The 13627-nt window shown below is 37.6% G+C and overlaps 1 protein-coding gene across 1 annotated transcript in view; it reads right to left on the bottom strand.

The window, feature by feature from the left end:
- The window catches only part of PDHX (pyruvate dehydrogenase complex component X), a 71435-nt gene that overhangs the window by 19215 nt on the left and 38593 nt on the right, over positions 1 to 13627 (bottom strand). The window contains exons 5-7 of the mRNA XM_077777478.1: positions 12963 to 13061; positions 4797 to 4971; positions 2432 to 2579 (exon numbers count right to left, since the gene is read on the bottom strand). Of these exons, the coding sequence (XP_077633604.1) occupies positions 2432 to 2579; positions 4797 to 4971; positions 12963 to 13061 (422 nt within the window). The remainder of the gene's footprint in view (positions 1 to 2431; positions 2580 to 4796; positions 4972 to 12962; positions 13062 to 13627) is intronic.

The raw sequence follows: 13627 nt of genomic DNA, 5'->3' as shown, positions 1-13627 counted from the left end.
ATTGATCTCAGCCTTCACCTTAGGAAACTAGAAGACTTAAGAGCAAATTAAAACCAAAGCAAACAGAGAAAAAGAAAAAAAAGGTAGGAGCAGAAATCAATGAAAAGAAAATTATAAAAACAATGAAGAAATCTTATGAAATTAAATGCTGATTATTTGAAGAGATCAATACGATTTATAAATCTCCAGCCAGATTGATCAGGAAAGTCAAAAGACACAAATTACTAATATTGAAAATGGGGAAATCACTTCAGATTACAGTGTTAGAAGTATAGTAAGGTAGTATTATAAACAACTTTATGCCAACACAGCAGACCCCTTTATCCATAGTTCTACTTTTCAGAGTTTCAGTTACCCATAGTTACCCAGCAGCCCCGAAGCAGATGGCATACTGTTAGAAGGTCATCAATACCCTAACACTACGTCACAACGCCTACATCATTCACCTCGCACCATCTCATCACGTAGGCCTGTTACCATCTCACATCATAACGAGAGGGGTGAGTACAGCACAGTAAGACATTTAAAGACAGAGAGACCACACTCACTTAACTTTTATTACAGTATATCATTATAGTTGTTCTATTTATTACGTTGTTGTTAATCTCTTTTTTTAATTTTTATTTTTTTAAATTTTTTATTTATTTCTGAGAGAGACAGAGACAGAGACAGAGACAGAGTGAGCAGGGAAGGGGCAGAAAGAAAGGGAGACAGAATCTGAAACAGACTCCAGGCTCTGAGCTAGCTGTCAGCACAAAGCCTGATGCAGAGCTCAAACCCATGAACCGTGAGATCATGACCTGAGCCCAAGTCAGGTGCTTGACCGACTGAGCCACCCAGGCCATAATTATTGTTGTTAATCTCTATGTCTAATTTTTAAGTTAAGCTTTATCACAGGTATGTATGCATAAGAGAAAACAGAGTATATACAGGGTTTGGTACCATCAGTGGTTGCAGGCATCCACAGGGGGTCCTGGAATACATTCCCTGTGGATGAGGGGAGACTACTGTAAATTTCATTACTTAGATGACATAAACAAATTCCTTGAAAGACACAAACTAAAGCTCATTCCAGAAGAAATCGATACATCTATTTTTAAAAATTGAATTTGTAGCTAAAAATCTGCCCACAAGAAAATCATAGACCTAGACAGGTAGCCTCATTGGTGAATTCTACTAAATAATTAAAAAGGAAATAAAACCAATTCTACCCAACCTTTTTCAAAAAATAAAGGAGAAGGAAACATTTCCCAATTTATTCTGTGAGATCTGGTAACAAACCCAGGGAACAAACAAACAAACAAACATCTTTAAGAAAACTACAGGGAAGTATAACAATTCTTAGCAAAATTTTAGGAAATGGGATCAAGAAATATATAAGAAGGGGCGCCTGGGTGGTTCAGTCAGTTAAATGTCTGACTTCAGCTCAGATCATTATCATCTTGCGGTTCATGAGTTTGAGCCCCACATCAGGGCTCTTTGCTGACAGCTCAGAGCCTGGAGCCTGCTTCAGATTCTGTGTCTCCACTCCCTCTCTGCCATTCCCCCCTCACTTGCACACGAGCGGTCTCTCTCTCTCTCTCTCTCAAAAGTAAATAAACAGTAAAATATATATATATAAGAAAATTAATGGTTGATGAGTTTTATACGAGGAATACAAGTTTATTCAACATCTAGAAATCAACCAAAATAATTTACCAAAATAACAGAGTGAAAAAGGAAAGATTATCTCAAAAGATCCACAAAAGCATTTGACAAAATTCAACATCCGTTTATGCTTAAAACTCTCAGCAAATTAGGAACATGAATCTCCTCAACCTAACATAAGGCATCACAAAAAACCTACAACTAACATTAAAGACTGCATGTTTTCTCCTAAGACCAAGAACACGGCAAAAATGTCTGCTTTTGCCATTTATATTCATCATTGTACCAGAGGTCTTGGCCAGTTCAAAAGAGCAAGAAAATGAAATAAAAGCCATACAGATTGGAAAGAAAGAAAACATCAGTTCATGCTAAGAATGTGCAGCTCCCCCAGCAATCTTAGTTTTAACTGATGTGCTGGGAAGTACATTACAAATTTCATAACCTGAAAGTTCATTTTGAAGAAGATATAAAAAATTAAAACTTATGTAACGAAGAGTGGTATTTAAGATATATGTAAAATCTAAAACATTCTTCAATCAGTTTTGGATTTTATACTTTCTAAAATGTTAAGGATTGCTTTGCTCAGATATCATACTAAAACACGTGATTTACTCAATACTATGCAATCAATTTGTTTCTTATAAGGAAGGTGAACCAATTCTTTTCTTTAGCACTAAAATACACCCAGATGATGAAACTGAAATAAAAAGCTGCACAATGTGCCTTTATAAGTAAAGGATTATACAATACGTGTACTATATTAAGTAAACTTAACTTTACTAACCTCTGACCAGACTTTGTCTAGCTTTTAAAACAGCTCCAAGGTCACAGTCAGCAGTAGCATATGCATGTGGTACAGTACTTTTAGATTCAGTTAACCTCTTGGCAATAACTCTTCGAATATTGCTAGCAGGGATTTCAGTGAATGTGCCCTGCAAAGAAATTGCAATCTGTCCATTAAGCCATAAATGGAAGTTGAAAAAATAAATCCTAATACTACAATCTAGTCACAGTGACTTAACTTTGGGTAATAAAGATTAATAGAGGAAAAATACAATTAAAAATTCTTAATATAAGGAGGAATATGAGAAATCCACAGTTTTAATTTTATAGTATGTAACTGTAGAAAAAAGTAGTAAAATTCATATTTTAGTTATAAATGAGTTATTTTATGTTACTTTGTATAAGATGATCAAACAGAAATCTACCAGGTCATGAATAATTCTCCCATGGGTGTCTATATGGAACAGAGACAGAGACACAAACATGTACCACCTGTCAGTAGCTTATTATAAACATCACTTAATAAAACTCAAAGCATCCAAAAACATCAATAAACCAACAACAGACAATTCCTATTTATAAAAATGGTGTGCAGTAGAAAAAGATAATATACTGGATGATCTGCCAAACTCTTTCTATTTTGGTTTGTAATTTATAAAAGAAATCACATGAGTATCATATTTCCTAAAAATGCATAATAAAAAGTGTAAGTAAGAGAATAAAATCTTCCTATAACATTACTATAGCTTTTCCACTCTGCTCCTTGAAACTCTAACAGAAGCAGGATGCACCTTAAACTACCTGTGATTCCTTCCTTGCCCTTCACCCCATTCTGGGACAAGATCATCGTCACTTCTAATTAAGCAGCTAAAAATATACCTGAGTCCTTAGGAAATGAAACACTTTATATTGGCAAAGTATTTGTTCAGATAGTATAAATGCTCTCTGTATACCATAAAAATTTGAAAGTAAGGTTTATCTTCCTAATTTGAATAGCCTACTTCTTAAAAACATAAGATTTGATTACACATAAATTTTTTGTATATGCAGTCATGAATCATGAATTTACATTAAAAATTGTTTCACATGAAATTTATACTGTTTGCAACTATTTTAAAATATTACACTGGAATATATTTCTCCATTAGAAAGAGCAAGATAGCTTTATTTATTTTTTAAGTGCCCATTCAGGGTTTTTTTTGTTTTGTTTTTTTGTTTTCCCTCTCAGTTTTACATGAACCTGATTATCCTGCATTTCTTCTTCTTCTTTTTTTTAAAAATTTTATATTGTTTTTATTTATTTTTGAGACAGAGCATGAGTGGGGGAGGGGCAGAGCGAGAGGGAGACACAGAATCTAAAACAGGCTCCAGGCTCTGAGCTGCCAGCACAGAACCTGATGCTGGGCTTGAACCCATGAACCGTGAGATCGTGACCTGAGCCAAAGTTGGATGCTCAACCGACTGAGCCACCCAGGCGCCCCTATCCTGCATTTCTTCTGATGGGAAGCAAATGACATTGAAGATACTAAGAAAGGGAGGTACAAAGATACAAAGAGGCAAAATGGAATATTCTGACAACAAAAAAGGGCTGTTACTGCCTGTATCTGAGAAAGAACGACTAGCTATAGAGTCTCTATAGTTCTTCATGGTGAGAGTATCAATTCCCTCGGGCAAGGGGAGCCTGGGTGGCTCAGCCGGTTGAGTGTCCGACTTTGGCTGAGGTCATGATCTTGTGGTTCGGGAGTGCAGGCCCCGCATCAGGCTCCATGCTGCCAGTGTGGAGCCTGCTTGGGATCCTCTGTCCCCCTCTCTCTCTCTATGCCAATCTCCTGCTCATGCCCTCTCTCTCAAAAATAAAAATAAACATTAAAATAGAAAATAAAACAGCCACAGAAGAGGGCTAGCAGTGGCTACCAACTATTAGTACCACACCCGAGAAAAGCTATGTGAAAAGCAGCATGATTACAGAGCATACTTCTATGGCACTGGATTTGAAAGTTAGCACCACACAAATTGGGTTTGCGCTAGGAGTCTACGAAACAAAGCATCTGGAGAATTTTTCTTAATCACTGTTAGCTACTACTAAAATGGATTGGTAGAATTATTTGTCAAACAGACAGTTGGGGTGCCTGGGTTTTCAGTCAGTTAAGCATCCAACTCTTGATTTCAGCTCAGGTCATGATCTCGCAGTTTCATAACTATGAGCCCCAAGTTTCTCTCTCCCTTGCTCTCTGCCCCTCCCCTACTCACAGTCTCTCTCTCTCTCTCAAAATAAATAAACTAATTAAAAAAAAAAAACAGAGAGTAACAGTTCTTATTTTCTTACTTAAGTCTGAAAACATAAAAATCTACTCAAATGATATTACCGCTACGTTAGGTTGTCCAGGAGTTGATATTGGTGGGACCATCGGCCGTGGATAAGGTGGCGTGGCTACGGCCTGAGGGGGCACAGGCACTGTGGGAGTAGCTACAGGGGCTGGAGTGGGTCTGGATTCAGTAATCTTGCCCGTTTCTTTCAACTGGACCAGTTTGAGAGCATCCCTGAAGAGAGAGATAACCACGATTAGCAACAAGGAATAGAAGAGAACGTTTAGAAAATGGAGATGAGATATGGAGAGAAGGTACTGAAATAGAGAGATGTCAAGGCTGTGATGCAAAACGAATTACTTGAGTTAGACAAGCAAATCTTATCGGGTCTGCTGGTTCATATTATTCACCCAACGGCTATAATATTTGAGCATTATCAAAAACCAAACAATTTGAATTATATCAAAGTTTTGGTTGTAGATATCTTTAGAAAGGAAATTAGTCCTTTTGGGTGGGGGGGTTTCACTTGTTAGATGAACCATTCATAAATTAAACCATATTCTCATTCTTTATACCTGTCAAATAATGTTCATATGGCACTCAGAAAATGTCAAGTTTATGATGACTTTTATTAGTATATTTACTAAATTACGGATTTTCTAGTGTAAATAAACTTTTTTATGGTCAGAAAATCATACCACTTTAAATATTGCTCAAAATGTTATCAGCATCATCTAATGAAATAAACCTAACCCACAGCATCATTCAGAATGAAAGATAACGAAACTAGTAATAGACTTACCCTGCATTAAAGGTAGCTTGTTTTTTAAAAGGATAGAATTGGATTACTAAATATACCAAGCTTTCAATTTATGCTAAGTTACAGTGGGTATGAAATAATACATTTTCTTAGACAAAATGACTTCTTGAAAATTATAATACCTGACAATTCAAAAGAACTCTTTTCAAAAACAGAACTTTACATTAAAAAAAAAGTTTTAATCCAAAACAAATTTTAGAAAGGTTTTACATAACCTAAAAACAACTTCAGGGTGACACAAATTTAAAGGCAATTTACATTGTTTAAATATCTCAAACACAGTTAATAATTTGTTATTGTTTACTGAAAGAACTGCTGAAGGGAAAAACCCAGCAACTGTTGGGTATATCTGAAATTATCCTCCTCCAAACAAAACATCTTACTTAATATCTTATGGCAACATGGTAGGCAGAGTTCTGAGATGGATGACCCCAATATTCTTGTATACACAGAATTATCTGGTGTACACACCCCGCATAATCCCTTGTGTGGGGCCTATGAGTATGACGGATGCCGCTCCCTGATTAGGTTGCATCGTGTGACAAGCATGACGGATTCTGTACACATGGTTCAGGTCCCAAATCAGTTGACATGAAGTTAATCGAAAAGCAAACGGAAAATTACCCTGGCAGGATCAGACACATCAGATAACCCCTTTCAAAGGAACCAGGAATTCCTTCAAGAAGAGATGTGAATGGAGAGAGACTCTCCTGCCAGCACCAGAGAAACAAATGGGCACTTGTGAACAGCCTGTGGAGATGACCATGTGAAACAGACCTGAAGGGGGCCTCGAGGAGCAATGACCAATCCTTGGCTAAGACCCAGTAAGGGGCTAGAGTCCCACAGCCCCAAGAAACTGAATTCAGCCAACAACCATGTGAGTCTGGAAGAGGACTCCAACCTTCAGATGAATCCCTAGCCCTGGGCCAACACCTTGAATTCAACCTTGTGACCATAAGCTGACACCAGCCATGCCGAGCTGTGGCTTCTGACCTACAGAACTGTTAGACAACAAGCGGGTGCTGTTTTAAGTTACTAAGCTTGCTGTAATTTGTTATGCAGCAATGGAAAACTGACCCAGGCAGGAATGCTCCACCCTGGGGCACATTATTAGAGGAATCCCCCAATGGGTACTGATAGCATTTTTAGGAAGGAGGGTCCATTCGTTATTCCCGGTCCAGATAGGGGTGCACGGAGTTAACACCAAATACAACTAACTTACTCACTTCAAAATTAAAGAGCTGACATTTAATATGAGAGGTCAGATGACAAAGAAACCTTAAATGTTTTATCATCTTGGATCTCTAACTAATAAGCATTGAAAGTGGGAGTAAAAGGGGCACCTGGGTGGCTTAGTCTGTTAAGCATCCAACTTTAGCTCAGGTCATGATCTAGTAGTCATGGGTTAGAGCCCTGTGTTGGGCTCTGTGCTGACAGCTCAGAGTCTGGCACCTGGTTAGGATTCTGGGTCTCCTTCTCTCTTTGCCCCTCCCCCACTTGTGAGTGCACGTGCGCACTCTCTCTCCCTCTCTCTCTAAAATAAATAGACATTAAAAAAAATTTTTTTTAAAGTGGGAGTAAAAGTGGAAAAATGAGCCTCTTATGTATGTATTGTGCTAATTATGTTATCTTACACCAGCCCTATGAGGGAGGTATTATTATTTCCAATTCAAAGATGAGTAAGCAGGCTCAGGGAGGTTAAATTCCAAGTCTGAATCAGGATCTCAATCACCTACTCTGTTCCAGGTGTCGAGGATACAGTGTAAAACCAGACATTTTCCATCAAAGAGCTTTATTCTACAGGACAGTCTATATTAATCAGGCAAACAAATAGTGATGCACTATGAAAAAAATAAAGCAGAATAACAGAATGAGTGATAGGTGAGAGGACAGGTGCTTTTAAAACAGGGTGGGCTGCCTGGGTGGCTCAGTGGGGTAAGCGTCTGACTCTTGATTTCGGCTCAGGTCATGATCTCACAGTTTATGAGATCAAGCCCTGCATCGGGCTCCATGCTGTCAGCGTGGATTCTCTCTCTCCCTCTCCCTCTCTGCACTCTCCCCCAACTCCCCACCACTGCCTGCTCTCTATCTCTCTCTCTCAAAATAAATAATTAAACTAAAAAAAAAAAACAAAATAGGGCAAGATGGTCAGGGAAGGAGCCAGCCTTAGGAGGAGGAGCCCAGAAAAGCAGGTTTCCAGGCAGGGAGAAGAGCACAGGCAAAGGCTGCTCCCAGGAAGAGAAGATAGAGGCCAGCATGAAGAGCAGGGAATGAGGGGAGAGGGTTAAGAGACAAAGCTGGACAAGTGTGTAGCAAGTAGCCGCCAGGCTGGCCTCACATCCAGGCATGGCCAATGTCACAGCCTATGCTTGTCCTGCCACTTTCCTAATATCTGTGCACAGAGGATGCAAATATGAACCAACGCGGACTCAGAAGAATTTTTTCTCACGTGAACAGATTAGAACAGAATTTAGTACATCTTAGATGAACAACAAGTCTGGGACTGCATGGAAAAATGTGATCTATGTAATCTAAAGCTAAATGTAGGACACCTCCTGACCAGGGCCTCCAACCCGTCACACAGAAAGTCGCACGGGTGTGACCGGAGGCCATGCTGCTTCTCAGGGCCTGTGCCACAACACGGTGGCAGGAACAGACAGGATGCGGAGAGGAGGAGGTCCGCGGCTGAGGCAATGGCCTTATGTACTTGTAAGGCTTTAAAGACCAAAATTCCTTCTATTTGGACATTAATTTTTAATTTACTTATATTTAGAACCAAAAGCACCATCTTCTAATTAATTATGATAATATTTACATATGAAGGAAATGACTGCCAGCATCATTTCTGGGGATTTATGCCATGAGCCAAAACCCTAGCCAGATAAATAAAAATATGAGCACTGATATATAATAAGGCCTTCTGCTGATTCAGAAAAATACCTTTGTCAGAAGATAGTTAGCTTTTAAAAGTTCTTACAAATCACAGTCGAACATTACTAGTCCCTTTCCATTATATAAAATACATCTCTCTCACAAAACCTATTACTAATCTGGGTTTCAAGTCAAATTAAAGTTTAGCATCAGAGTGGCCTATCTAAAACACATTAATTTCTTTATATGGGGATCACTAGTTTACTCTCACTTATCAGTTAAAAAGAAAAAGATAAAAATAACAGGTGAAGAGACTAAAGAATCTAAAATATTAATGCCTGAATACATCTATTTAAGACTGGTCACACTAAACTGACACATCTTTATTTATTTATTTTTAATGTTTATTTCTGAGAGAAAGAGCACAAGCGGGGTAGGGAAGAGAGAGAGGGAGACACAGAACCCAAAGCAAGCTCCAGGCTCTGAGTTGTCAGCACAGAGCTGGACACAAGGCTCGAACCCACAGGCCGTGAGATCATGACCTGAGCTGAAGTTGGGAGCTCAACCGACTGAGCCACCCAGATGCCCCTAAACTGACACATCTTTAATTTCACTATCAGCAGAACTACTATTTTATCAAGAAAAAGGCAGTTTAGTTTCATTCTTGTAGTAATTAAGATTCTGGGGTAAAACAGCTCTTAGTAAAGACTAAAAGCAAGGAGAAGCCATCAATCATAAACAAGTAAACAGAAAATCAATTCTGGCCACTGCTTCACAGTCAGCTTTTATTGCTGATTTCACACTTCCATACCTCGTAAAGTATAAATGTTAACTATTGTTTAATCGCAGCCAACAATTCAGTTTCTATAATGCAGAGAATGATTTTAATGATTTCTGGCCATGAAATAAGTCATCAGACTCGACTGAAGAATTAGGTAGGCTTTAAAAGCTCTAAAAATTAGGAGAAAAACAAATATGCCACACACTCCTGCAGAACCACAGAAGGTAGCTTGGCGGTTCACTCCGGGTAGAATCTTCTCTATCAGGATCCCTTAGAGAGTAATTCATTTGGGTGGACAATGACTTAGCTTACAAAACAAATACTACTACAAAAATGCTAGACACCCTCCTGTCACACCGGTCAGATGCTGTGATGTTAATACAAACATTAACTACACGTATGATTTAAGACACAGACATACCAAAGATATTAGGTTACAGGCAAAGAACTCAAATATATTCTGTCTCTAATGGTGGCCCCAGTACTCGTTTTCCTAAAATATTACATACTCAGGCAAAATAAAGCCTATATGCTTTTGCGCAACACATATTCTCAACAACATGTTTGAGCCACATTAAAATAGCAACCCTAACCCTTAGGATCTACCTTGTAAATACAATGCATCAGAGGCACTTTCCTCAGCAGTTAGTACTGATTTTTGTATTCTACTTGCATTCTTAGTTGACAGTAGAAAAAGGAAGGACGTCCCTCCAAATTCTAAGAATGAGTGCTAAGGGACTTTGCAGGAAGCTTATGTCAAAGCCTACAGTTTTTCAATCGTATCAGAATATAACATTTTCATAGATGACAGTAAGTCAAAGTTTTTCCCAAAGTCCACCTTAATGTTAAACTTAAAACATAAGCATTTTTAGTGGTATACAAAGCAAAAATCCTGAATACTGCATGCCTTCAAGGATCTATTCTTCTCATGAAATCTTTTGTAATGTGTCAAATTTTGAAGACCAAAGGTTAAGTCTCTTATGGTGCAAAGTTAAAGAATATGGACAGGAAGGAGAACTGGTGGGGGAGGGAGATGGCAAAAATATTAAAAAATAACTCTATTTTAATAGTGTTGCCTTTGGGTATATAGCAAGACAATACCATTTTGTTCTTTTAATAAATGTTACATTACTATTATAACTTCAACTCAGGTTTAAAAAAAAGATATTTGTTCATCATCAATGTGGTAAGCACATATGGAAAGAGAAGGGAGGAATGAATACAGCACTATTTCATTCCTCTGCTATCACACCATTGAACTGCCTTCTAACATGTCACCTAACAACCAACTTCAAAGACTTTTCTTAGATCACACCTTCTTAACTTTTTATCCAGTCCCTAGAAATCCTCCAACACAGGAATTTCAGCATTCTAGAAGTTTACCTCCTGGTTATCACAATTACAACTACTGCTCTACTATCTACTGAAGATAGGTAGTAGATACTATCTACTACTACGATCTACTACTCCCGCTCTAGTTCCAAAGTATTTCCTGCAAATCACGTTCATCTCACTGATCCAGATGCCTGCATGGCTCGTCCGCACTGATACTAAGCTTCGGAGCTACCACATGGCTCACTCCACCGAGACAAATACTTTCCCAAGGCCTGTATTGTATTTACGGAGCCTAAATTTCATGACACAGATGAGAATCCCAAATTCATTCCTTGACTGGTTGCTATCCTGGTCTATGGTCCACATGAAGTGCTTTACGAAAGTGTCTGGGTTCCATCCTATCACACTGCCTGCATCAGTAATCTCCCTTTTACTTCTTCCACCCACGTTCAAGCGTTTTTCATCTTTTACCTGAATTACTTTATAAGCCTGTTAATTTATCTCCTTCCCTCAAGTATTCTTCTACTCCAATTTATCTTATGCAAATTTGCAAAATTAATCTTTCTAAGGTACAGCTATGACTATTTTACATTTCACTAAATCTTGATCGATAGTTTGAATTAAATGTAGACCCTTTGTCCTATGCCTCAGAAATACACGTAAGTCTCCCTGGTTATAAAGAAAGTTGCTTTATCCCATTTTTGTGGAGAGTTTACGAAAACATAGATTGGTAGATTAATAAACTTAAGGTATGAATGGTAGATATCAAATAAGGATTAATGTGGGAGAAAAACTAGGCATAACTGGCTATTGAGACACTTAATTTTAATTTTTTATGGCTAAGTTTTTAAGTCCTTTAACTAAAATTCACAGCGTAGGATGCTATTTTTCAGTCTGGAGTCAAAGACAGCTGATCTCCTACTCACGTAGCATGGCAGAACCTCATAGCATGTGTTTAAGAGAACCATGTACACATATTTGATGAACAAATCAGTAAGGCTATAAGATAGATTAAGTGAGACTAAGAATTAAAGGGGTATTGCTTCCTGTAAAAAAAATACCCAAAAATAAACAAATGTTTTAATGAAGAGTAAAATAACCAATGGAAAAAAAAAGAAAGTTCCCTGGTCCAGCACTGTCACTTAATAATTTCATAACTTTTGCCCCATCTCAACTTAAAAACTTTTAGCCAATATTACTCATCATTTTTTATCAATATTAGTTGAACAGGGAATAGGCATATTGTTTTAAGACGTTAACTCAATTTGAAGACTTTAATATTACTGCCATAGAAATATAACATATAACCACTGTAGCAATTTTATATTAGTTCATATGCCTAAAGGATTAACGTTTGTCTTCCCACTAGACCAAGTTTGAATAGAGCAGGGGCTATCTATTCTCATACACTCCTGAAAGAAACAAATGGAAAAACATATCTGTGTTCTTGAACAGGAAGACTCAGGATCATCAAGATCTCAATTCTTCCCCAAGTTAACTGTACAATGTGATACAATCCCAATAAAATCACCATCATCCCCTGCGGAGATCCACCATAGGGCATATGAATGGTTTAAAATTCATTTGGAAGAATAATAAAGTAAGAATAAACCAAGAACATGGTCTACTGAAAAAGAAGAGCAAGGATAATTCTATTAAATTTTAAACCTTACTTGAGAATATTTATAATTAAGAGTGTGGTACTAAGCAAGGGAGGTCCTAACTCATGGACAGTGAGATCAGTGCAACAGAAGAGAAAATCCAAGAAGAAGGCCAATTATAAACGGAAATCTCTTTGATCATACAATTGACTAAATTCCAAACAGATAAGAATGAAAGTATTTTTAAAAGTATATTTCTAGGTTTTAAAATTTTAACTGTGATTGCGAACCTATTTCAAGTAAACGTAAAACAGTATAAAGGTTTACCACTCTGCACTCCAATTTTCTTCACTTATCACCATTTCTAAGGATCTGGCTTTGTTACCAAATTAAAACTGTTCTTCACTCATGCTGTAATTATTCAGAAACAACCCTTGCACAGAATACGAGTCCACACTGATAAAAGCAATTAAAAATACAAAAGAACAGTATACATCCTTTTAAATCTTAACAGTGAATAAGCTCTTCTTTAACTACTTTCAGAAGAGGATGATCATGATAAATAATGGAACTGGTTGTTACAAAAAGCACAAATAGGGCGCCTGGGTGGCTCAGTTGGTTAAGCGTCTGACTCTTGATTTCAGCTAAGGTCATGATCTCACAGTTTCGGGAGTTCTTGGGCTTGCACTGACAATGCAGAGCCTGCGTAGGACTCTATTTCTGTTCCTCCCCTGCTTGCACCCTCTCTCTCTGTCTCTAAATAAGTAAATAAACTTAAAAGAATTTTTTTTAATTAAAAAAAAAAGCACAAACATACTCTTTAGTGAATATCCCCCGAGGGCCAGTGGCTGTGCCCTGGCTAGCATCCAGGGAGTGTTTTTCCAGAATATTACGGGCAGCTGGACTTAAACGGAACCTAAGAACAAAACATGAAGAGATTAAGGAAACCAATAAACACTTACATTTGAATCAAATATACCTAAACGTCAACAGTTTTGCTGAAACTTAGAAAAATAAAAACTTAAAATGAAGTTATATGAATTCCAGAGATAGTCACAGTCTAACAAATTCATCTGTACTAATCTGGTTTATTTTACTACCAAAACATTTTCATACAAATTTAATTAGTTACTATTTCAAAATATTCCTTTAATAAGGGTAAATATTCAGGGTGCCTGGGTGGCTCAATTGGTTGAGTGTCCAACTCTTAATTTCAGCTCAGGTCATAGTCCCAGGGTCATGAGATTGAGCCCCATGTTGAACTCTGCACTGAGAGTAGCCTGCTTAAGTTTCTCTCTCTTTCTCTCTCCTCTGCCCATCTCCCCTGCTCTCACTCTCTAAAAAACAAACAAACAAAAACCAGTAAATATTCAAAAGAAGAGAGCTTCTATTTTGAGTAGTAATTTTTCAAATGATTCCTAATCAAATACATCAATACGGAACTAGATATATCGTTCCCTCATTTTTTCTGTGTGTGGTAAA

Source organism: Crocuta crocuta, unplaced genomic scaffold (assembly GCF_008692635.1).
Source record: "Crocuta crocuta isolate KB4526 unplaced genomic scaffold, BGI_CrCroc_1.0 scaffold384, whole genome shotgun sequence".
In the NCBI taxonomy this organism is placed as follows: domain Eukaryota; kingdom Metazoa; phylum Chordata; class Mammalia; order Carnivora; family Hyaenidae; genus Crocuta; species Crocuta crocuta.
Note: the sequence above shows the minus strand (reverse complement) of the source record. Positions and strands in the feature narration are given on the sequence as shown.